This window comes from Hemibagrus wyckioides, linkage group LG10 (assembly GCF_019097595.1).
Source record: "Hemibagrus wyckioides isolate EC202008001 linkage group LG10, SWU_Hwy_1.0, whole genome shotgun sequence".
Taxonomy (NCBI): domain Eukaryota; kingdom Metazoa; phylum Chordata; class Actinopteri; order Siluriformes; family Bagridae; genus Hemibagrus; species Hemibagrus wyckioides.
The window spans coordinates 16,881,876-16,908,833 of record NC_080719.1 but is presented as its reverse complement, the minus strand read 5'-3'; the positions used below and the strand labels follow the sequence as shown (position 1 = coordinate 16,908,833).

The following is a 26,958-nucleotide window of genomic DNA, read 5'->3' as shown; positions in this document are numbered from 1 at the left end:
AGCTTCAGGCAACAGTGGCTGAAATGAACCATAGAAAAGAGAATTATGGCTAAAACACTGTAAATGAGCAAGAACTAGGCCCCTTTCCCCCCCCCCCCAACCCACACCCACCCAACCCCAGCAAATCAGACACATGCATTTAAGATGGACTTTCAGTAAACAGAAGTTTAGCATCTTTAACCTTAAATACACAACAGAAGTGTCCTTTATCTGTTTAAATTAATCACATACTTGGTGTTTGTTTTAAAAACAGGACCATAAAATACATTGACCAAGTCCTTTTTTTTTTTATGGTTTTACACAATATTGGCACTTGTTAAAAGTCTGGCTCTACAAAGAAAGGGGATTGGCACACATTATAGTACATCATTTACATTTGGTATGCTTAAAAAAGCTAAACAAACAAAAAAAAAACATTACTTTGATTTTATACACCACAAATTATTTTTTAACCTGTTATCAAAAAGCAACTGAAAGGAAAAAAACAAAAACAAAAAACCATCATTTCTATTAAGTGGTCCTACATACAGGTAAATTATTAAAAGAAAAAAGAAAAAAGAAAAAAAAAAAAGTTAGCTTCATATTTCCTGTATCCATCACATCAGCATGGACCTCAAGCAAAAGCATCCATTCCGTTAGTGTTCACATCTCCAAGTACCAGGAATGTGCTTGACCAAACAGATAAACGGCAGCCATTAGTGCTAAGCAGGTTTAGTGCACTGACCCAGGGAGAACAAAAAAAAAAACCCTCAACATTGAGAACTCAACAGCTGGGCAAATGTCTCCGCTGCCCTTTGGACATCATGAAAGAGTAATGCTTACATGTGGTACAAAGAAGTCTGTTTTTGCAATGTGTGACCTACAAGAATATCCGTAGTGTTTCCTGTTAGTGAGAAACGACAGGATCTAGTGTGATGCAGCTTCTGTACAATGAAGTCAAACCCTAGCGTTCGTATCGATATAAACAAGAACAAGTACGTTTCATATAATCAGAGATGCATGGCTAAATATGGCCCATACACGTTAAAGTACAATTGATAGAGTTTGAGTGCGCTAAAAGTTTAATCTTACCTAAACTGCACATTTCAAGGAAGTTCAAAAAAATAATAATAATAATAATAATAATAATAATAATAATAATTACAGCAGCAGTGGCCTGGCACCTGTATCCATCACCCATCCACGTCACCTCAACAAATCACGTGAATGTAGTCATCGTTAACCTTCTAGATCAAAATGCAAGTCGTATGTAGACAGGGCTTGCAGTCTAGAAATACTCGACCAAAAAAATATATATTAGTATGTGCAGTGCAACACTGAAACTTTCAAGCCAAAGTCTAACGATTTCTGGAATCCAGGCGAAATTTTTTTTTTTTTTTTTTTTTTAAAAAAAGCGCAGTGTGTGATTTCTGTGGCACTAACAAGCTTTGGACTGATCCTGTTCTCAAACCGCACAACCTGTGTGTTCTGTTAACAACAAATACCAAACACGCAGATCACAGATGGTGAAGGGAATAGAATACAAAGCAAGATGTTTTACCATTGCTAATGGCGCGTACATCTTTACTATACAATTATCAAAGAGAGGTGCTGCCGTGAAAAGAAAAAAAAAACAACCCATGCCTGTCCTAAACAGGGCCCCGAGCATGACGCAGAGTTCAGGCAGAGAGATCAGACGGAGTTCTGTTGTTGTACTGAACCAAAAATTGCATAAATATGCCACATGCTTGTTAAAAAAAAAAAAATGGAATGGTTTAGCATGTTCCCCTCTTGACTTGAACTCATTTGCGCTAAACCCACATTTCAATCTGCAGTCCATCCTAAACCACACCGCTGCAAACGAAGCAGGGGTCGGGGGCGGGGGTCGGGCAAGCAAAAGAACTTTTCTCCGAAGCCTAGAATTACCCAGAGCTTCCCATTGCATTGTAGTCAAACGTATGATTTGTCAGGTGTATCCCTGGCACACTTTGAAAGCTAAATCCGCGGAGACGATAATCATCCCATCATCCGTACACGAACACACCGTCACCCCGATTCAGCTACTCGCTTCATTGCACCTATTGCTGTTTTAGACTCAAAAGCATTCTTGCATCCTGTCAATGTCACCCATAATTAGCCCTTATAATGAAAGTATGAAAACTCACCTGAATTACATTGCAAGGAAAAAAATAAAATAAAATAATTCAAAAAAAAAAATCAATCATCTCCTTACCACAACAGCTATGAAATTTCAGACAGTCGTCAAGCAACAACTAGGATATGGTACTAAAATTGATACCGAGCGGAACCTACGACGAATTCGACCACTAAATGAATTCTTACGTTTCCTATTTGCATAAAGCGCATCTTTGTAATGGCAACTCAAACTTTCCATTGTCAAGCATCTTGAAGAAAAAAAAAGAAAAAGAAATAAAAAAAAAAAGTGACAAGCATGTACAAAATACTGAAAGAAAAGTAGATTAGCCTATAGATTTTACAGCAGTATGGACTCCTCCCCTTTCATTTCAAACAATCATTGGAGGGGAAAACAAGTCCTATTAACATTTATATATCTGGTCCGTAAATTACATAAATAGGAAAAAAAAAAAAAAAAAAAAAAAAAGATCGATTTCACTTTTGTACAGCACGCTTGTGTAGAACAATGTTGGCCAGAGAAAACGTTCTTCATGGAACCAGCAGTTTGAACACTAGGAAAAAAAAAAATCGTACTGCTTTTAGAGTTTTTACTTCAAACTGTTGCCACACAAACACCACCGATTGAAATGATCTTAAATTTCACCATGAAGTAAGCATGACACTCCATAACAGTATTTAGTAACCATATCACATTGTCGAAATAATAATAGATACTATGTGGCAAAATAACACCTGGGTTATACTGAAACTAATGATTCTCTTAATGCATGTAAACATACAGAAAATACAATTTGTTTTGCAAACTTCTAAATACATTATAGATTTTTTTTTTTTTTTTCTTTTTTTCTTTAAATCCCTTCAACTGTACCAAGTAGGCAACCAATACTGGCAAAAAACATGTAGCAAACAAATCAACTTCAAAGTAGCTAGATATAAATTTGGCAAATGGTACAGATGGAGGAGGAAACCCACTGCGAGTTATACTGTTTTTGTTAATACAGGACCTCTAAAACTACACATGAAATCGTGGCAAGGTGACGACACGCACTGATCTACCCCATTCATTTGGAGGGAATCTATTTTTCACATAACTCACGAATAACCTTTTCGTTACTTCAACAGTAGGGCTTGTGAGAAATGTTGAAATTATTTCCTAATATACAGAAATCAAAATGCACACGGTCTCTGCCATTCGGCGTGAAATGTCTTAACATCCAGTCAGATGTTAAAAAATCAAACCAAGTTACATTCAAAGATGCAAGGTGAGGTTTGGCCTTGGAGAGGCACGCTATAGGAAAAGAAAAAGAAAAAGAAAAAAAAAAAACTGCACTCAATGCCCTGCTAGAATGTTGCCTGTGCCAACGGCTCAGCATTTCAACATGGAGTTGCAGTTATGCCTCCAGACAGACCGTTTTTCTCCTAAGATCAAGGTCAGGGTCTCCTCTGATGAGGTTCTTACATCAATTCTCACTCAGCTGGAGCAACTCAGCTGCAATCCAGCTACTGTGCCCCTTTTGAGCACCACCACACACAGACTAAGTGCCCTAGCTCTCTCATTAAAAGAGAGGCAATCAGGAGGGACAAGCAGTGGAGTTATCAGCTGATGGGATAAGGCAAGACGTAGCCTGCAGCAACTGATAACGCCGTCAGAAATGAAACAAACCAAAAAACAACAACAAAAAAATCTGGTCAAATAAAAGAACAAACAAAAACATCTGTGCCTGAAAAGAGCAGAGCTGTGTCAGTCTAAATCTTGATTATGTTATGAGCGTGGATGTATGTAGGATACATTAAAAATCGTGTTGTGCATGGGCTGCAGGTGTCCCTCTTTCTCACTCCTCCTCTCCCTCCCTCCCTCACACCAGGTTGTACTCTTTGAGGTTCAGCTGCAGGATGGTGTCTTTGACGGCGGCGAAGACGAAGCGGATGTTCTCGGTGTCCGTGGCGCAGGTGAAGTGCGAGTAGATGATCTTGTCACTGTCAGGGTTTAGCTCCACAAACATCTTCAGGATGAACTCGCGTCCTGCCTGGGCATCTCTCTGTGGACCTGGAAGAACACACACGCTAGAGTTTTTATGCTGATTTACAAAAATACCCGGGCAAATGTCCTGCAATTATTCAGGCTCTGAAGGATAACTGTTCAAACAGTCAGAAAAGCACCAGATTACTTCCTATATTAAAAGACCATATTATAATATAGCAGTCACTGAAAGGCTCATTAAGTGTTTGGTCTCTTAATACATCTTGTCTAATTAGCTCTTATATTTTGAAATCTTCATGGTATGATGATCTCGTCTGAAAATATCATGGCTTCACAGAGTCATGGTATTAACTTTTAAAAAGCACACAAGTCCCCGATGAAAAAGTTAACATAAAAAATTAAAACAATTACAATTTTTTTTTTGCGCATCCTTGTGTCTTGTTCTTACTTTCAAGACTTTTCCATAAAATCAAACCAGTGTTCATCATGTTGTTATATGTTGAAAGAAAGAGTGGCTGTGAAGAAAGGCTGTACACTGACAAAATCTGACATGCACGGTAGCAGGCAGCACTGCTTAGCCAAAAATAAATTGGTTAGCAATGCCATGTTCTTTTGTGCGTTTGATATCCTTTGTGTATGATAAAGTCAGGAGTGGCAGTAGAAGTATAAGTAAGATGTTTACAGTAGAGGGTTATAGACAAAGGATTTTCAGTGCAGTGGAGTCTGCTGTACAGAGAAACAGTTTGCTGTAGTTCTATACAGGGGGGTGGCGGTGGGGGGGCACAGCCAGACACAAAGTAAGACCAATGGCAAGGGGGTGGAGGTAATCTATTATTAACTTTGGAGTTGCAATTCACATCTTTACCACTTGGTGTCTCTGTTTTCCACTCAAAGCTAAAAAGCTGGATAGGAGACGCTTTTTTTTTTTTTTTTTTTTAAAGCAAGGCAAATAAATTTACCATCAAACTCTGGGAAGTAGTCAACCAGGTGAGAGTACATGATCTTTTCCTCCAGCAGGTCCTTTTTATTGAGGAACAGAATGACAGAGGAGTTTTGGAACCAGGGGTAGGTGATTATCGTCCGGAAAAGGGCTTTGCTCTCCTCCATTCGGTTCTGGATTTAAAAAAAACAAAAAAACAAAAGCCAAACATTAAATAAGACAACAGCTTAGGTTCAGAGACATAATGGATTTGCAGTTTACACAAGACTGGTTAAGGATGTTGAACACTGCAGGTGAGCTGTTGATTCTGATCATTATTATTTTCTCACTGTTGTACAAATATTAATGCTCCGGGATTGCTGTTCTTGAATATTAGCAATTTACAACTATGAATTGGATACGGATTATTGCGTTAAATGATTAAAAAGGATTGTGTGTTTTACAGAGAGCTAACTGACATCACTGTATGCCATTTTTTGAAGGGGCTTACCTCATTGTCGGACTCCACCAGAACCTGGTCATACTCGCTCAGGGCAACAAGGAACATGATGGACGTCACATTCTCAAAGCAGTGGATCCACTTCCTGCGCTCTGAACGCTGGCCCCCCACATCCACCATCCTGAGACAAAGAAAACAAACCAGCAGAAAAGAACATTAATGCAGAGAATGGCATCCTTAAACCACAACTGATGTCTGACATTTATAACGAGGCATGAGAATATTGTCAAGTGCTTTTTCTAAATCACCCAGACTAATGTGAGCACATGATGTACTGTATATATATTTACTGGTTCTGCACTCTTTTGTAACATGTCCATGTGTTAGTGGACAAATGGTCTCAATCACTGGGTCAAAAATTTAAAAAGGTACAAGATCACATTCAATAAAAGGTCAACAGCCATTGGCTCTCTCACTAACACCCCAGTACTATATTCAGTAGACTTGCCAGGTTTCTATGTAGCAGTGTGTGGAATCGACTCCAAAGTGTTGAGGCTGACAATTTGTCAAAGCCTGGAATTGGAGAATACTTTCTGGAATCGAACCGCAGCAAAGTGAACTGAAAGCAGGATGTTGTTTTGATGACTTGACACAAAACTTGCATTAAACATTTACAGTGTGCAAGTTAAGTAAAATTACATTTATTGTAATTTTGTAATAACCAGACTGACCTACAATATTATGAACCGATTCTAAAATAATCTATATAAAAATCAATCTATTTTGAATCATTGAATTTTATTGATTTTGTGTTGTTGCATGCCAACATGTGACATCCTGTTATTCTGGCAGTGGACAAAGTACAACATGCTGGAAGGAAGGACTTGATATGCCAATCTGGGTGCATGGTATGAGCCAAGAAAGAGCACAGAAACCTTGGGGTGATAAATGGGAGAGAAAATAAAGGGCATAAATATGTGGGAGCCAGGGAAACCTACAAACCTATGGCTGTCATCCAGTATACATCCAAATGGTCTGAGCTTTAACATCTAGCGACCAAACAATTCTTTCTAACAGAAATTGGATTGTCAGAAATTTCACCAAACGATCTGAACAATCCAGCGTCCAACTGCTCATTCAATCTGCTCAAAAAACCCAACAAATTAAAACGGACCCAAGAGCAGATTGGTTGTGAAAACCCCTCAGTCTCTCTCTACCTGTGTCCCTGGTGGCCAGGCATACAGACTGATAAATGGCTCCTCCAGGAGCATTAGCCTAAAATAAAAGCTCCCTCGCATCAACCAACCTCCTTTCCAGCAGCTTGGATGACCGTCTGACCTACTTACAAAAGATAAGTGCTCCCAAGTAGAGGAAGCTTTGGGAGACAGACAATTTCATCCGTGTCTGAAGCAATTACACCTCTGAGGTATTTTGGAATCGTATGGTGTAACCATTACAGGGTTTGAACTCTTTCAGATCAACTGCTGCATAATACATCAAAGCTTCTAAATAAATTTAGCCTCCTAAAGACCTTTAGTGTTACATATCCAGTAATTGCCTAGATTGAGGAAAAGCCTCAATGTTTTCTACCACGTATCTTAATAAGGATGGCTGCAGTGAATAACGTTCATTCTGCGAGCATACCGAGATGAAAAGGAACCTCTCGAGTCCAACCTCTTTGGGAGCGGAGCTATTTCTAGCGCTGGTCCGCGTAGGCGGGCTCAACACACTGGCTTCCTGTCGATCTGCTTGCTTTCGTAATGACTCCTGTTCAGTGGCATCCTTTCTCTCTCTCCCTCCTCTTATAGCTGGAGGATAAGAGTGTGCAGAGGGCTGCTGCACCCATCACAAAGCTGCAGTCCTTAACAGAACACCTCTACACGACTAAGCTGATGCGTTTGCTTTGTCAGATGTTGTAATGCTAAAGTGATCCTAGCAACTTCCTAGCAAATCCTGCTCTGCTGCATTCCACAGCCTAGTTGTGACCAAATCATACTTGACATTCCAACAGTTCTGGGTTCTAGTTAGGAGAATACCTAAATCACAAAATAACATATCTTTACTTGTTTTAGCTAAAGCCGTACAAATAAGCACCAAGACTTAATGCTACCTGAAAACGTTCTCTGGTAACCTTCATGCCAGTGTTCTGATCAAATCAGACAATCACATGGCAGCACCACAAATGTCACTCACTCAATGTTTTTCACAACATTGTGTAAATTGTACTGACTGTTGTGTGTGAAAATTCCAAGAGAACAGCAGTTTCTGAAATACTCAAAACCAGACAATCTGGCACAACAACTATGCCACGATCAAAGTCACAGAAATGTTTTTTCCCCATTCAGAGCTCTTGACCTATATCTACTTGAGTTTTTGCATCATTCTGCTGCCACATGATTGGCTGATTAGATAACTGCATGAATGTGCAGATGTTCCTTTTACAGTAAATGCTTGTGTGCGCATATGTGAATAGTTCTTATCTATACAGCTCTGGGGGAAAAAAAAAAATGAGACCACTGTCCAATCTCCAGATTTGAACCCTATTGAAAACCTCTGGCATATCAAGAGGAAGATGGATGGTCACAAACCATCAAGCAAAGCTGAGCTGTTTGCTTTTTTGCAAAAAGAGTGGTATAAAGTTACCCAACAGCAATGTGAGAAACTGGTGGAGATCATGGAGCCAAAACGCATGCAAATCAGGGTTATTCCACCAAATACTGATTTCTTAATGTTATTTAGCCAAAGCATTAACAATTTGTTTACAAATTTGAATTTTGTTTTATTTGAGTTATTAAAGCTCTGCAAATACTGCATGATCTTGGGTTATTTTGATGTGTTGCCATTTCCTTTAAATATACACTAAATAACAATAGCTATATTTTGAATTTAGGAGAAATATTGTCAGCAGTTCACAAAAAATGAAACAAAACGGTTCATCTCACCAATACATGAACCTGTAAGAAAGAAACATAAGCTGATTTTGCAGCGGTCTCTTTTTTTCCCATAGATAGGATAGATAGTATTTATTTACAGGGTTTAGGGTTTACATGCTTAGTAGCTTACAGCTCTTTTGAATTCGCCTCTTCTAAATGTTTGCTCTTTTGTCTGTAGCCATGGCTAAACATCATTTAGGAAAGGAAAAACTTGTATTTTGACAGAATCTGCAGACCAGGTCATATCTAGTCGGCCCAGAATTCGGACAACCCTCTTTTAAGATTTAGATGGGTGATAACTTTTAATCCACAAATAAAATAAATGATGTGCATGTTAGACATGGAGGACAGATGTTTAATCACTAAAGGGAACTTTTATATGCATGAGAAACGTACTAAAAAGCATTCATCATACAGTAGATGTCAGACAAATGTGACTAACCATAGGGCAGGGAAAATGTAAAAAGAATACTTCTTGTGACGATTTTGTACCTGAAAATGATGCTTTGCAAGTCAAAGGGGTATTCGATGATCCCTGTAGTTGGAACACGGACCCTAAGGACATCTTGTTGGGTTGGTAAGTAGGATGGGTCTGCGATACGCTCCAGATCACTTAGATAGCTAGATATTTAAAGAAAAAAATAAAATAAAATAAAAAAGAAAGAAAAGCAAAGCAAAGAAAAAATAAGGCATTTGAGCAAATCCTGAAACAGAGTAAATGGACCAGGCCTTCTTAGCAACAAAGCAGAACAGAGGTTAGGATCCTGCAAATCTGGGATGAGAGCAGACCTGCTCCAGCCTTCATCTGCCTTCCACCATCTCTCAATTAGTCCTGATAGCATCCCACTGACCTTTACAAAATCTAGTTATTAAAAATAATGAAATTGATTCTGGGGCATTGAGGCCTGAGTCAATGCTAATAGCAGAGACTGCAACAGGGCTCAGACTAAGAAAGACTGTACCACTTCAGAAGTTAAACTAATACATGTTGATCTTTTGGCTGCTCCCTACTTGTGAGGGGTCGCCACAGCGGACCAACTGGTCCGCACGACAACTTGGCACAGGTTTAACGCAGGATGCCCTTCCTGATGCAACCCCCCCCCCCATTTTATCCAGGCTTGGGACCGGCACTGCATCCAGTGACTGGGTTGTGGGCACTGGCTGGGAAACAAACCCGGGCCTTCCGCATGTTAGACGAGAAACTTACCACTGAGCCACCAGTGCCCTAAACAAATATATGCATGTATCTAAAGAAAATATTCCATGCATAATGAGACAAGTCTTATCAACTATAAATTATGCATTTCATTTGGAATAATAAATTACAGAAGGAAAAAAAAAAAAGAAGTAATTTTAAAATAATGTATTTTTGACACATCATTACAGCACTAAAACAGAATAGTCTCTGATGAGCATGGACACACTCACTATTTGGTGGAGTCAGACAGCTGATACTCTCGCCTGCGATCGTAGGACTCCTGGATCCCTGGGTCAGCCCACAGCATCTTTATTGCACTGATGTAGGGCTGGTCGAAAGAGCACACCTTCTCCACATCCACCTCCCTCACCAAGAGAGCATTAGCCTGTAGACAGACAGCAATTACTGGTGACTACTGTATACATTTTCATCTGGGAAATGGATAATTCATTTTTAGAGGGAAAAAAAAAAAAGTCTCAAAAGATTGTCCATTTCTCATTCTGGGTGGTAACCATGGGTTAGGGGCATGGAATAACGATTTCCTCCACAAAGTATATTTGTAATTATTATAAACCTTTAACAAGATCACATTACAGTACCTCTACACTGGAAAGTCATTAAGACATGAGTGAAGTTCATGCTCTTTTATGGCAATAGTAGCAGACCAATTGAATGGTCATTTGCGTCCACAGCCTAGGGGTTATGTCTGTATTATTAAAATCACATCTAAATTGTGCTCATGATTGTTGGCCCCCATAATTACACAAAACAGACTGCTTATGTAGATTTACATACTAGTTTGTGTTGACTGGCATGCAGCTCAACATTCAAATGGTTTAACTATGAGTATGGCTGTGGCATTTTATTTCAGAGACATATGAGGTTTTATGAACTGCAGCTCATGCCATGTCACAGGGCAACTGAACAGAAAAATGCCCACAGATGCCATGCCTCCCACTCAGCGCACAGCTAATTTCCACTCGCTTATATTCCTGGTAAGGGATGGCTATGGTGTTGTCTGGATTCATTAATCCCAGAGGACACAGTGAACCAAGTTATTTTGATTCAAATATTCACAAACCAGATCCATTTAATTTCTATTAATGCACTAGACTTAACACCATTTTGTTTTAAGCCCATTGTTCTGTCCATGCCTTTATATTGATTACCAGCTAAAACTTATATTACCTGGTGGAAAAGCTGATCATTGAAAATATTGATAACTAATAATTATGTATTAAACACTAAAAAAAAGGTAGTGATAAGATTACTGTTAATCTGACACTTAATAAAAAGTTAAGCCATTTGAGGATGTGCTATACAAGGTTATCACAGTAAGTGACAATGTTTTGTTTTTTTTTTTCCAATAGGTGTTCTGCTTTAGTCTGTGGGACAGTGCGTGTGTGTTTGCTCAACTCCGCACCTTGTTCTGTTCATACTTGTACATGATCTTGAGGTGGTCCATGGCACGGATCATGGCCTGCATGGAGGTGAATATGTTCTGGTAGACGAGCTTAGTGTAGCTGCGCTTGTCCTCGTCGGTGTATCCCGAGCCATGAATGATGCGCATCTGTTTGATGAAGGTGCTCTTGCCACTCTCACCAGTACCTGGAGGGGGAAAAGAGATAAAAAACAAAAAGGTACAAAACCATACCATAAACAAAATACATCTAAATAGTAATATTACGATTATGAGAATAAAAGGAAATTTAATGCTCCTGAAGATAATAAGATAATGGGTAATATTTATCTCCAGTGCTCATTGTGCCAAGCCATTAGTAGAGAGTGGGATTCCAGGAAAGAATTTTCAACAATTACTGCTTCTACTGAAGAAGCTAAATGAACACAAGCATATTTTTCATCGTGTGTTACGAAGCCGAAAAAATTACAGAAGTAAAACTCCAGCCTATCAGCGTTAGCTTGTATTTAGAAAAAGTAATCAGCCAGAACTGTTTCTGCACAGCCACCAGACAGGTCTGGCCACTGTATGGGTCAAAAAAATGTTTTGAAAAAAAAGCCCACATAAAATCATACTTAAAGTTCTGTTTTATTCTGCAGAACATTTAACAAATGTAATTTCTCTTGCAGTAAATACTTTTCTGTAAATAATTTTAAGACCACAAAGACTGGTTATAAAAAAAAAAAAAAAAAAAAAAAAAAGTACTGTACCCTGATACACATACATTCTGATACACATACATATTTTTTCTGACAGTCAAAATTTTATATCATGGTATTTGAGAGACAACATTGCCAATCATTTCAAGACACCACAACTAACTTGACAATGCTGAATGACTAAGTGATTTCGAAAGGCAAAACGTAACATGACCTAGGAAAGCACATTAAGGTGATCTGCGATGTCAGGGGTCCTTTAAAAACAGTACGTTCCACACTTCAAAGGAAACAAGTGGAACTACTGTTGTGATAAATGAGACGACTAAAATAAGAGGAGAAAAAACAGGTTGTCAAGCTGTACTCCATGGTGACCTCATCGTCTCTCCATCTCACACACACTCCCTCTCTCTTTCACACACACACACACAGCTGGCAGAGGAAGCTGATCAGGGAAACCCATTAAACAGCTAGGTTGCATAACCTTAGACTCATATAGGGCCATGTGGTGACCAGGAATGGACAAATCTAAGAATATGAACAATCACGGTCAACATCCAGCCCTTATCTTCCACTACTTAGATCAGACTACCTTAATTTCCTGCCGAAACTGCAGATGGACTTGATGACCTGAACGATGAAGATGGTGTAAATAATCACATAGATGGGACAAAAATATTATCTTTTATCATGACTCATCTGGATTATTAGCCTTTCACAATGAAACTATTAGTTTATACTTGATTACTACTACTACTAGAGTATTAGCCTTCCACATTAACCTGTTTACAACGAGGCCTCTTTTTGTGATTCTTGCTCGAAAAAGACATGCCCAATTTTAAATGAGTATCTCTCAACAACTACACAGTGTATTTGGATCATTTTGGAACAAAAATAAAGGTAACAAAAATAAAAGGTAACATGAGAGACTGCTGCAAAAGTGAATAAGTATATACATTATTCAGGTCAGGGTTAAAGATGATGGAACACTGCCCAATAAATAAATAACAAAATTTAGAAGTATCCATCTCTTTAAATTCATGCAGTGACATCCTAAAACTTCAAGAATTCCATTCACCATTATCTGTTTGAAGATTGCTTTATCTTTTTGTGCATCAGGAGGTTATAGGAATTTTTAAAACAGGAATGTTGAAGAATGCGGACTCTCCAAATCGGCCATTTTGGCTCCACAGAATCTCAGCTTTCTGGCTACACCAGTGTTATTTCTGTAACCTGTAGTAGCCGGTTGCTTGTGTCGTTTTGTGGCGCACACAACATTTCCACCTTTTTTCTGAGTTTATTTAGCTGCTTGGTGTTGGAATTGTTTTGTTTAGATGGAAATGGTCTTTTGTAGACTTATAGCTGAGATTCTTCACGTTCTTTTGGAATGCTGCATGTGTAGACACCTTCAGGCTTTGTATGCTTAAAGGATTTGTGATTGCTGCCCTGTCCCGGAGCGCTCGTTTTAGGCAGGTATCCACCTCGTTTTAGTAACAGTATCTATAGTGAGCAGAGTAAGAAAGAAAAAGGAAAAAAAAAAAAAAGCGAGGCAGTTCTGTGAACGGTGAGACCAATCAGTGTTTTCCCATCTTCAGCTGTTTCGGCGAGCCTCTGCCCAATGTAGTCTCCTTTTCTTGGATGACAAGAGAGGAACATGATGTGGCCATCTGCATCAATCCATGACATGTTCATTCTGAGATGCTTTTCTGCTCACCACTGTAGTAAAAGGTGATAAGAGCAACTGTAAACTCTCCATCAGCTCAAACCAGTCTGGCCATTCTCCTCTGAGCCCTTTCAACATCATGGTCCCATCCACAAGTTCCACACAATGGAGGTCTTTGTTCTTTTGCCCCACTTTAAGTGAGCTCTAGGGACTGTTGTGTGAAAATCCCAGCAGACCATCCTTTCCTGAAACAGTCAGTCAATCAGCCTATCTAGCAACGTTTACACCTGATCTAGTCCACTCTACTTGGGTGGAGTCAACTTGGTAACTTTTAGACTCAATGAGTATGTTAAATATGCGGTACATACTGTATAGTGTTGTGTGGGTTTAGGGTTAGTCTTCCAGCAGGAGGATCAGGTCCAACTCCACCCCCTGAATTTTTGTTTCTGCAGTGAGGACTATATCTTCATCTGCCATGGTCAAAGTCACAGAGATCATGTTTTACCCATTCTGATGTTTAACGGGGAAAAAAATAACTGCCCTTGACCTGCATTTGCATGATTTTGTGTACTGCGGCTACATGCATTGGCCGATTTGGACCGAACTGCATGAATGAGGCGGTGTACAGGTTTCTATTAAAGTAGGCTGTGCGTTTAAAGAAAAAAAAAAAATCTATCCCTGTTTAAAGATTTGAGAAGGCATCCAATAAACAGAGCGAAGGCAGTATTTGGAAGCCAACATTAACAGCCGTAATGAGCTTCTGAAATGTTGAAATTTTAGCTCTCTTTTTCCAATAGATTACTCAGTGTGTTGTGAAGGCTACACACACTGCAAACTGGAACTAGTACAGTACATCTCTAACCACCGCACAAAAAGTTTAACTCCGCTGCAGGCTTTGTTTTCCATTACTATCGTTTAACAATGCAGTAAAAAAATTTTTTTTTTTAAATGATATTCTCCTACAGCATGCATCTCATTTGACAGAGTATATAGTTTTTACAGTTATTATTACTCAGACCAAAACTGTGAAGATCCAGGAAAACATGGAAAAGTCCCACAGACTTAATCTGGTTCCATCTAGACAATTAATTGTGCTTTCATATGCTGGAAAATGACACTTGTGTATATATATCTAGATATTAAAATGAAGCTAAAATCTTTACAAAAAATTTCATTGAAAATATAAATAAATCCTACAAACCCTAGATATTTTATACTTATCCTAGAACACCCCTGCTTTAAATAATGAACCTTAAATATGATGGATAGATACTGTAATAAAATGCTGCATCATACTACAATTTTATAAGACGTTTAAACACACCCATAAATGTTAGTTTGGATAGCACGCGTTTTATCTGTCTAGGTAGAGAGCAAATGAAGTTTGTTTTTTAAGCCTTCAGTATAAGCATACAAGCAAATAAAAGTTATTGTTACAAGCAGTTTGCATAGTTCTGAAATTAAACAGGAATAAGGCTGCGCCCAGTATAATGTGCACTGCAGTGCTTTCTCTAGAAATAATCCATTGTGTGTTTACTTGTGCAATAAAGTCTAGCGGTGTACATGTGCCATCAAACTGCGTTAAGTGCTTTTTGTGAGGTGTTCTGACAGTAAATGAACAGTCCTGGAATCTCAGTGTTTAAGGACAAAATTTTCAGAAGTTGCTGATGTTCATCCCTAACAGGTCATGCTGTGTAGGCTGGGCCACAGCCAGAAGCTTCCCCATAATCCATTTCTCTATGAGAGTCGTGACCAGAAAAAGCATCTTGAAAGATGCATAATACAACACACACAAAAACCCAACTCGCTCACAGTATCACTGATACAGCATGGAATTGCACCTTTACGAAACACCATAGCATGGAGTAATGCTAATCTCACTTCAGCATACTTTCATATTTCCTCAGTGGTGGGTACACAATGTGAGAGAGAAACTGGGCTACACTCACAGCCACACACGGTCCCTGTGCAGCCATAGTCGTCATGGTAACCCTTTAAAGCATTTAGTGCACACTAAACTGGATTTCAAAGAGTAGGCCAACAGCGGTACAGCACACCCCCTGTGCATGGCAAATAACAGGAATTGACCACAAATAGAAGTACGTTAAGGGGTGGGGGGGGGACGACGACTGTACACTCAATAATCATTGAATATTTTTGTTAGTTGGGATTATTGCTGCTTCCAAGGGAATACATATCTTATAACCTAAATATAAAATGTGATGGAAGGCAGGCTGTTGCTGTGTGCTGCTCAATGTCCTTCTCTACATCTGTGTAGCAAATCAATCTAGTGCAACTGAAAGGCTAAAAATGGATCAAATGCTTAGGAAACAATGGTGAAGGGAAAATAAACCTCCATTTTCAATGAACGAACTGCGATCATTTTAGTCAAGGTTGATTTTCTACAAGGGAAGGATTTATTTATTTATTTTATAATTTAACATTTAGCCTCACAGGGCCATTTAAGATTTTCCAGCAAACCTGAAAAAGTAACATTAACATGTTTTGACACCAAATAATATGAACATATTTGGTTATTTCTCAGGAGACATTCAAAGGTATAGTGCGCCTGAGCTCAAGACGTCCGCTTAAGATCATCCATTAAGCCGGCCCACAGCTGTTTCAGACAACTGTGAGCCGAAGTAAAAGCTGATAATTTATTTTGTCTTCTTGTGCTTTGCCTACTCTCACCCTGGCAGCCAGGCTTCTTGTTGCCTGGGACAACAGTGTGATTGACGGTACAAGATCCTGCCAGCGCACTTCCACTGGTCCCATGGGCAGCTGAGGTTCTGACTATGAATGGACAGCATGAACATGAAGCAAAATGGTAGGAGAATTTAATTGTGGGGCCTGTTGGAAGGAAAAACAGGAACATGGCAAGATACCAGCCGTGTAATAAGATGCCCCATCTGTGTGTGGTGCACTGTTCTAATTTGATGAGCATTCTCAACATTCCTTGCTCTGCAATGGACTTGTACACCCATCCGATAGCAAAGCCTATGGTGGTTCCTGTTCAGTTAAAAAATCTTAGCACTAGTACAACCAAGCTATGATACAGACAATGCAATGACCAAACCATAATTGTACCAGTAGCTGAATTGTTGAGTAACTGTGCGGAAATTAACAATAGTGAGCTATTCAAATTGGTGATGAGGTAGGGTGTGACGTTTGACCTAGATATCCCAGTATTTCCCCACACAGTATTTATACACAGCAATAAATGCTAATACATTTTGTTGCCACAGGCAATTAGGAGGACTCTTCACATTTGTCCCCAACAGAAGCCATTAGAGCCATTAGTACCTGCTAACCAAGGAAAGATACTAAATATAAATGCAACACTTAAACACTCACTTGTTTTCTAAATTTTCAAAAGAAATGAAGTTTGTTATGAACAAACTGTACCAGTACTGTGGCCCACTAATTTCATATTTTACTATAGATTTAGAATGGCCCTTAGACCATGGGAAAGGAAGCATGTGTCTCAGTGCTTGCACAAGTGAAGGGCAGTTTCTCTGCATGCTCGCTTCACTGCTTGTAAATACCTATAGGCATTCATTTTTAATGACCACTCTCGCGGATATCGCTCTGCGCACTCGGTCGGCCGTCCACGGTCTCTGATAAAGAGAGTTTAAAGGCCACAACCTGTGCTTTGAGAAATGACAAAGATGTTCACATATCCTATGCTACTTAAGAGCACTGGAAACCTCTGTACTGGTTAGACATAAATGTCTCTAAAACACAAGGTCACAAGTTCTAATGTCTTGCTATGCAAGAATAAAAAAATCAATAAATAAACTTGTTTAATAAGTAAACTGGGTTTTTTTTTCCCCATTAGGGGTATTACAGCGGTCCACCATCACTAGGCACAGGCCAACAGCCAGCTACTGCAACCAACGGCAAAACGGACTTAAACAGCATTTATATACCAGAAATGACCCAAGCCTCTGTGCAGGATGCAGGCTTATCTCTGGCAAACAACTGGTTTCAGAAGGGAAATCATGAGGGAAGAGTTTGCATGGCTTTAAACTGCATGCAAATTTACAGGCACCTTATCGTTCTGTGGTTAGAAGTAAGCGGTGAATATTATAAACACTACGTCTGAGAACTGGTCACTTACAGTAACTTGTGAGCAAAGGTCTGCTCTAATTCTTAGAGCTATTAAATATATGGAAAATATGTACTGATATTAGCTGAGCTGGAGATCTCAAATTCAACGTCAAAAGATGAACGTCAACAGTTAAACACAAAAATGCTTTAAGACATTATGAAGCAATTGCTTTTCAGGCCCATTACATAATTGTAGCATGGTTTAGAAAACAAATGAGCAAATAAATTTAGTTGTTGACTAATTCTTATTATCTAAAGCACCTAATTAAACTGGACACGTTCGATTTTTTTACTCCTATGTTGTCCAAAAATATTCTTTATAAAAAGGTCCCATTTCAGTAACAAAGTAAAATCACTTAGTTTTCTGATGTTAGGCACAAGCTTTTATTTTGGGATGCACTCACAAAATGGGCTGTATTTGATATTTCCAATCCACAGATCATTTATTGCATGAATGACCATGATGTGGACTCCTCTTGCACGTGACTATCGGGGCTGTTGCACACTGTAACCAGATCCAAATTGAAATCTACATTCAGTCATTTTCCCCTTCTGTTTTTATTGTTAGATGCTCAGATGTTTCAGAACGGGGCTCCACTGAGATACGTCATAATGAGAATGTGCAAAAACACTGGGATAATACATCAGGTTACACAACTCAAACAAACCAAATGATCTTAAAGTATGCCGCTAACCCTCTTGTGACAATTTGCATATCTTGCTAACAAAACCTTACAAAAGGTGCATCTTGGTTATTGTGAGTGTTGGATGTCTTTTCACCATTAGCAATTATATTATAGCCTTTAGAGTACACTCATGTAGTAAATAGGAGCCATTCAGTATAAATGTAAAAGCTGGTGAGTTTATTTATTTTAATTTTTTTTTTGTAGATACCAGGTCACCGAGAAATGTGAATTTAAACAAAACAATAAAAAACATTGTTGTGGGCAATAAAAAAAAGAAAGCGAAGCAAATAAATTCTTAAAAAAAAAATATTTATGTATTGTAACTTATGCAATGTAGATTAATATACATTACATTCATGAAAACAAATGATTTTTTTGAATGCATGCGAATTACATTTCTTCAATCACTTCCTTAATTTAATTAAGGAACCAACAACATTTTGAACCATGAAATAGAGAAGTGGGCTAGTGTTGGCATTTTAAAAACAAACCTATTAGCTTCTGTGGTTTAAAGCACATAAAGGGAGGCGACAGTTCAGAATTTTAGTTTGATAATTACTAATCATTAATGGAAAAGGGTAAGCACTGAAATCTGTGACGAAAGTATGACCACATGTAAACAAAAAAAGATGGCAGTGAGAATAATTTGTAAACAATCTTTTGGATGAGAATAAAGTTTGAGCCAGACAATAAACAGATCCCAACACAGACCTCTGCAAATCGGATTCATGGCGTATCCGTGCAGTACACAGGTACTAGCTGATTCGCTAACACTTCATAACCATGTAACATTAGATACAGAAAGCTGCCAGAAGTCTTTTCTCCATAAAGCAATGGAGAAGTCAAAAATACTACCGCTGCTAGAAACTAGACACCAGCATAACTGTGCTAACTGGAGGATAGAGAGTTAAATAACTGTCTTTTAGGGAGCGTAAAAAGCAATCCTCAGCTCCCTCTCTTTCACTTCATGAGCATCATGTGACACAGCAACAGCGTGCGTTCATGTGTGCAGCAGTAGTGTGGGCTGATATGGGGAGCGGCTGTGGAGGACGCCAACACACTCTTTCTCCCTCTCACACACAGAGCTCGGCCTCGTTCTCACAGCCTAGCCTCTCTCGCTGCACAAGAGCGAGCACACACACACACACACACACACACAGTGAGAACAAGAGAATAAGACAGCAAAGCAAACATGAACTTGAACCAAATACACACAACTGGCAGCCTAAGCTATAAACTCATTACGTTCAGATGAAACCGGATGCAATTGTCCTCAACAGGCAGATGGCTGAAACATCAGAAGGAACAAACATGAATGTGGATATTGAAAATTTTAAGGCTCCGTCATAGAAGTATGAAAACAGCTGCGGGGCTCTCAATAAGTCAAACTGACAACGCAGGACCACACTGACAAAGCACTTCCTGATGATCCATTAAAGCACCATCATTCAGAGACTAATGTTACCAAGTCCAAACACCAGATATATAACCTCACTGATTCCACACACACTGCACTCATGACAGATGAGCTCACTAATCGTATACAAATCACAAATTGTTGTTGCTGCTTTTGGAAAGAAGAAAACCACAAACAGGGGGGGGGTCATGGAAAATCACTTAAAAGCATTTCCAGCTAGAAAAATGTGGATAGTGGATTGTGATTATATAAATTGGTACTTGAGTCAAAGTTGTTCAAGTGGCCCTGAAATAAAAAACAAAGGGTTTCAGAACGTTTTTACATGCCCTTTGGTGTTATACACACCAGCAGTATATTGAGGAAAGAAAAATTGTTCTGGAGATATTCTCATTTAAATTTCATATTTCACTTCTAGGAAAAACAATTGAAATATCTCTGATGACTCATTCTCTACTAGTCGTGTGTTTGTTCAAATGAATGCTCTCTTATGTTCCACCCCCTGGGGAGGGTCTTGAGTTACAGTACAAGGACATTCACAGGAAACGCGTTTCATTGGTGCACTTTTTGCCTTTGCGTTTTCCTGCGCGCAATTTCCCTCTACCAACGTCTCTCGATTAAGGAAAACGGACATCATTCATTTTGAAAATGGTGGAAACACACCGACCAGGCATAACATAATGGCCTCATCATGGCACCTGTTAGTAGGTGGGATATATTAGGCTGCAGGTGAACATCTTGTCCTCAAAGTTGATGTGATAGAAGCAGGAAAAATGGGCAAGCGTAAGGATTTGAGTGAGTTTGACAAGGGCCATCTGTTTAGATGAATATTTTACTTTTAACTTGCTATAGCTCAAAACTTGAATGTCTTATCTCAGACTGATTGAGAATGGTGTTCCATCTTCATACACGACTGGGACATGTCTAAACGTAAGCATAAACATCTGACCTCAGCTGCATCAGATGCCTCCCAGTGATAAGCCTGCAGCTCTGTGTCACCAACAGGACCACTGCCAACTGACCTCCAAACACAAATCACATAACTTCTCATAAAACACACAGAACCTCATCCTGTCTACATCCTACTCCTCCTTAAAGTCAGAAGGTGTGGATAAAGAAAGCTTTTAAAAAATTATTCGCTGTTCTCCTTTTTTAGCTAGTCCTACCTCCTGTCAAGTGCATTTAAATACTAATTTATATTTAGCACATACTGATCACTATTCTCTAGTAACTCTAGAACATTAACAGTTTTACAGTTTGCAGTGACCGTAAGCTGGACTACAGCTTTATATATCTTAGTTTACATTCTGCACTGCTAGCACTGTTGTAAGCCATCGTTCATCTCCCTGTGCTCTTCCCGCCCAATAAACCTGTAATTTCTACAGTTCTGAGATGTATTAGACTGCGGTCCAACGGCCAATTCAACACGACAGACAACTACTAGTAGCCACTGTAGAGCTCCAGACACCTGGAACAAAAACATATACATGCAGCATGTACAACAGACAAAACACACAGCTGAACGACTGCCATGGGACTTTGTGCAGAGTTCCAGTGTCCACTCTGATGCCCACTTCATACAACTAAATAAAGCTACTGCAATGACATTTAGTAAATAAATAATACACAACCTTATGATTAAATTCTCTGAACATTATTTCACAACATCTAAACCAAGATTTTAAGCATTTAATCACACTTTGAGCACAGGACTTCCGGGCAGAAATAAAGCCCTGGATCTTTACTCTCAGCTGAAAGACCAATACAAGGCTTGTTTGGAGGATGGCTTCAGTCACCGGTTTGCATTCATATACAAAAGTTCCTTCTGAACGGAATTAATTGCACAATTCCATCCATCACTATACAATATATATATATAAAGAATCCAAGATAAAGTTACATTAATCATCGAACATCCAAACCGTGATTCTAATTAGACGCAAGTACAGGCACCCACAGCCCTTTTCCCGTTTTTAGTCGGCGTTTCAGGTGCGAGTTTTCTAATGCATGGCGTTAATTTAATAACAGGGCAGAATTTCACCACTGAAAGTCAAATCCTTCAGCAGGCCTGTCACAGTGAGTGGGCCTAAGGGGGCTGTGCCCACCCACTCAGACTGCTATACCAAAAAAAAAAAAAAAAGAAAAAAGGACTTGTTGGACTGTCAATTTAATATACACCAAATTATTTTTAAGCCTAAATAAAACACTACTGTAAGAAAAATCCCTATTATCATACTTTCTTGGTTGACAAACCCATGTAGTCTGTAGGAAGCCTAGTGATTATGTAGACTAGTTTGACATTGAGGTCAAGGTTAACCTGAAAATAGCATTATGACATGAGTGAGCTACTTTCTTTACCTTTTTCTGTCACAGTTTTGCTAGTGTGGTCTGATTAGATGGGGTGAAGTGGGTTTTGTGTGCAAGCCATTACTATTTACCCATAATGATGTTCTCTCATCTCTATTAAGACTGAGTTTACATTGCTAATCTGTGATTTAAATAAATCCTGTCAAATCCCAAACAGATTTCTATTCACTCTGTGACCTACATAGAGTGCAACATACTTAAGATATGCACTAAACTGGGATCCTGAAAGACCCTACAAAAAATTGTGGAAGAGAATGGTTTCCGCTTTCAGGCATTCAGATCTGAAGCTGACACAAAAGAGTGAAATATTGGTAGACTTGTCTGTATTTGGACAAGAGCACAACCGTTAGTGGAAATTTAGCTTCTATATTTTTCAAATTCTGTCTCAGGCTCAATAGTTCAGTATATGTTTATATTTTTTTTTTTATTTCAGGTTTAATTTGAACATTTTAGGACCATTAATAACCACCACCTAATAAGCTCCAGAGACACTCCTCGTACTTACACAGGTTATGTTATTTGATGGGAAACTGACACATACACTTGGCCAAGATGGACAGAACTAGGATCAGATTTGTTGGGGAAAATCAAACAATGCTATAAAATGACAGCTGGTACTGAACCTAGACTGTTCTTTTACAGTGCAGATGTACAAGAACAGGTATCCGTACCAGATCCAGAGATATTTGTGAAAAAGGGCTACCAGAGGACAGAAAATACACACAAGCTCAGAGGGCTGCTGAATAGGGCAACAATACAACGTTCACCCAATCGTCAGAAGATTGTGAGGTTGAACCCTAATGATGTCATAGTCATATCTGTGTCCAGGAGCTAAACTGGCCACGTGCTCTGCGTGGGAAGGGTGTCATACTCTCCATCCTTGTCAATCTCGGTGCCATTAACCAATTGTGGGCATCCATAAGCTGATTTATATGGAAGAGAACAAGTAGAGAGCGTTCCTCTGAGGATGTTGCATCACCCCTTGATGAAGCATGAGCAGCAGTTTGTAAAGATAAAATCAGCCAGCTTTACATGTTTCGGAGGTAGCATGTGTTAACAGGTGACTAAAAGTTAAGACAAATGGGTGGGAAAGATGGAAAAATTGGAAAAAGACTATCCAGAAGCTTCAGTATACCAGATCAGCAATATCCTGTGGCCCTTGGTGAGGACACGTACATGGCTGTGTAATGGATTTTACATAGTGAACTACCAATTGAAATAATAGTCCTCACTTCCAGAAAGCATACCACATCCTGAACTTTCATGAAAGCCTGAATGAAGACTGGGGTGAATAACTGTTACTGAGTGGTCAAAAGCTTCCTGCCTTGTTTGCTTAATGCATATCTTCTTTCTTTTCCCTTCCAAAAGACCTCATAAAAGCTACTTGTGTTTTCTGTGGCTGGGTATGGACTTACTGAAGCACCCAGGCTGCACAAGGCAGGGCTTTTATTGATGCTTTTAACACCACAGCACAAGATCAGGCTCATGACCATGTGCTGAACTACACATTATGCTACACATGCTTGCTGCCGTTTGTTCAAATCCATCAACAAAAGATCAGAAAATTACTATCAGAAACTGTGTGACATTTGTAAAGTGCACCACTTCAAAACAATCAGTAGCAAAAGGTGACCGAATCAAATACAAAGAGTTTTAAGTGGGCACTTCTATAGAAGGAAGTTTGGATTTGGGATGTGTTACTGATTTTGGTACATGTCCTACAATGCTGATGTTCAACCCGAGATTCAAATTAAGTCTCTGATCTAATTAGGTGCATCGTTTCGACATTCTTCAGTGGAACTCAGAGGAACAATGAAAAAGTCCATGGAGCCACATCACATGGCAACCTCCCTGATTCACTTCTGTCTATTTGATTTTCAGCTATTAGCTTTCACATGTATTCATAACAGCATTCTTTAATATCAATGAGCACAACCTAGACTGTAGTTCTGCACTCTGGCTTCAGTTGGGAATAAAGAGGTAACCATTTTATTGGACAAAGGTTTTATGTAAAACAGTGGAGAGTGGGCTCCAGAATCACAGCTCATCTACAACACTCACCAAATCAGGTATACAACTTCGGTATCAAACTTTCCCCCTACTGAATTAAAGCTACATTGGATGTGCTTTCAAATGCAAATAAAACGTGTTCTAAAGATATGCAATTTTTCAAGTGCTTTTACTGTAATTCAGCATGCAGTACCAAACATGGTACATGTCACTCTTAAGCTAATGACTGATCTGCAACGAATCAGAGCCTTGGCTGGACAGTGACCTTGAAATATTATCTATAGCAAAACCTTTACATGGGTATCTAGCTAACATTCACCTACCATGCACTACGCAGCAGCTATGTTTACTAGCAAAGCTTTTAAACCATCTTAAATTCTCTCCTAAATCAACCGTTATACATATCCTAAACTTTGTTCAAAACCTCATCATCCGAAAGGTGTCAACGTCATCGTATCTCAGAATGTAGGAGTCTCATGAGTGCATCACTTCAGCTTTTTGTGCTGCTTGAGTTTCAAGTCATTTTCATCAAAACAAACCCTGCTCCAAGTGTAATTATTAAACATACAGAGAGAGGAAAGTTTGTGACAGCAGAAGAGTTGCACATTATTCTGAAATTTTTGAAAGTAACATGAAATGCAGAGATCCACTGGTACAATGACCTCACTAATCTGCTAATGTTGTCTGGGAATAACTGTTACACATGCATGTTTTTCCAAGTGGGGTCTTAAAAATCCACAGGAATCAGTGACGCAAAGCCGGGACTTTCGTTCCTCCCCGTTTCAGCTCTCTCTGATCATACACCAACCTGGGAGTGTGAAAGCTAACTTGCGCTTCCTGTGAAATCATGAAGCCCACTACCAATTTTTAATATTTTTTTTTCCAAAACTGTTGTTCATCCTGCAACACCCAGCAGCATAATACACTCAGCTTTCGACCCTCTTCTGGATACATGCCTAGTGTTGCTGTAATTGACGGAGAGCAAGGCCAGCTTTGCTCTACTGGCTCCAAACCACAGATGGCCGTGGCTTGGGTGGGATTTGAACTTCACGATGATACAGATAACGCTTTTCTGTTGCAATGCTATGGAGCAGGTTGTCTAATGTTATTAAACCTTCAAGTAATGTTAAGTAGAAACTAAGCACATATTTGCCGTGTAAAATTTTCACTTCATGTTTAACTTCCATTTTTTTTTTTGCAATGCTTGGCTGATTTTCTCACCTGAACATGAAAAAGGTCAAATCTTACTTCTGGTGCATTCACTACATTACACAGGTAGTTTTCAGGATTGCTTTTTACATAAATAACAGATTAATTTTCTCACTGATATATGATATGGTGTATTACTGCTGTTATTTGCTCATATACACACCTCCTGAGGTGGTTTGTGTGCTTTACTCTCTTCCAGTAAACCATAGATTTATTTAATATATTTTCTGTCTCAGCTGCTCAAAGTCAATATCAGCGATGAAGAGTAGATGCATTGCTAAGTGATGAACAGAACTTAATGCTCAGTCTTTTCATATTACCTGGTCACTAGCTACTAGGACGGTACAGCAATCAAGCTGACACCATCATCATCATCCGATGCAATCAAAATGAATGAAAATGGCTAAATGCATGATAGATTATGGGGCTTGTATGCATGCTAGCAGGAAGGTGCACAGCCATGTTAAGACATTTCGGCGGCTTTAGTCGCTCGCTGGTTACAACAGCTGCTTTTAAAACCTCACATACCCAGGAGGAGAAGTTTCAGCTCCCTCCTTGCGTCTCGCTTGTCTCGGCGAAGCTGTTTATCGATCTCGGCGTTGATCCTCTTCGACTCCTTGGCCTCCTCACTCAAGCAGCAGGCCATCATCGACTCCAGCGTCATCGCCGCAGTGGTTCAGAAAAATACCCTACTTTTCTCAGAGAAGCACGAAGGCTGCTGCTAGCAGGTGGTTCCCTTTTTTTTCAGCGTTTCGATGCAGCAACAAACACGATGAGAAATGATGTTAGCTGCTGAAAATGATGCACATCGCGTAGGCCTTTCGATGTATAAATATATATATATATATATAAAAATACAGGGTGACCTGCTGACTAGCTAGTCAGATAAAAACGATTGAGGAGAACAAGCTTTGGGCCCTGAATCTTTCAATCTGATGCGGAGAACGAGGAAAGAAAGAAAAAACTGACTCTAGCTATTACACAGCCTAATGTAGCAAAGCGACAGCACTCGAGTCTGGTTTAGTTAGCATGAACGCTAACGTTAACGGTGTGTGGCTGGGTGATATCTGAGAGCAGCTGTCTGATTAAACACGTCCTGCTAAAAGATGAAATCAAAGCTGTACCACGGACACTCCTTCACTGCCGTTTGATATGCTGACTACCAACTCGAGTTGTCCCGGTGACTACAAAGCTGCCTGTCGAGACATCCGTACTGGATTTCTGCTAACTAGCCTAGCTAACCGCCCCAGTACCGAAACCAAACAACGCCAGAGTAGTCGCACAGAGCGCCCACAAAACCGTCCATCAGCTAATCAACGCGCTAGCTAGCTAAAAAACTAGCCCATAAACGGCGAAGAGCGGCAGAATGAAACGCATTACAGCGCCAGCCAGTGCTGTCTGCAGGCGTATGCGGATGATTAGCGGGATAGTTAACGTTAGCAAACACTTGCTATGCAGCGCAGCTAACCCACCTAAAACCCCCGATAGCCAGCAAGCTAAAAGTAGTTACGCTAACTAGCTAGCGATACCTTTTTTGCACCTAAACGCATAACCGTGAAAACTCGTTTCTTTCTACAACATCCGGGAATCCTTTCCTGATTTTGTTTGCTTTTTTTAAAATGTACGCTTTTATGCTAAACCTAACAGCCACCGGGGGTCTTCTAATTAATAAACGGATTATTTCAGGCTCATCGCGCATCAGCCCCGTATGCTCTCTGTAGCTTATGAACTGCACATTACCGAGAACTCTGGAATTG

The 26,958-nt window shown here is 39.4% G+C and overlaps 1 protein-coding gene across 1 annotated transcript; it reads right to left on the bottom strand.

Annotated features, from left to right (window-relative positions):
- Positions 1-241: 241 nt before the first annotated feature.
- LOC131360851 (guanine nucleotide-binding protein subunit alpha-11-like) lies at positions 242-26,958 on the bottom strand. Its single transcript, XM_058401648.1, has 7 exons — positions 25,730-26,958; positions 11,051-11,235; positions 9,858-10,012; positions 8,922-9,050; positions 5,548-5,677; positions 5,077-5,230; positions 242-4,183 (listed from the first exon to the last, which is right to left on the bottom strand). The coding sequence occupies exons 1-7, from the start codon at positions 25,863-25,865 to the stop codon at positions 3,993-3,995; spliced, it is 1,080 nt and encodes a 359-aa protein (XP_058257631.1). The 5' UTR covers positions 25,866-26,958; the 3' UTR covers positions 242-3,992.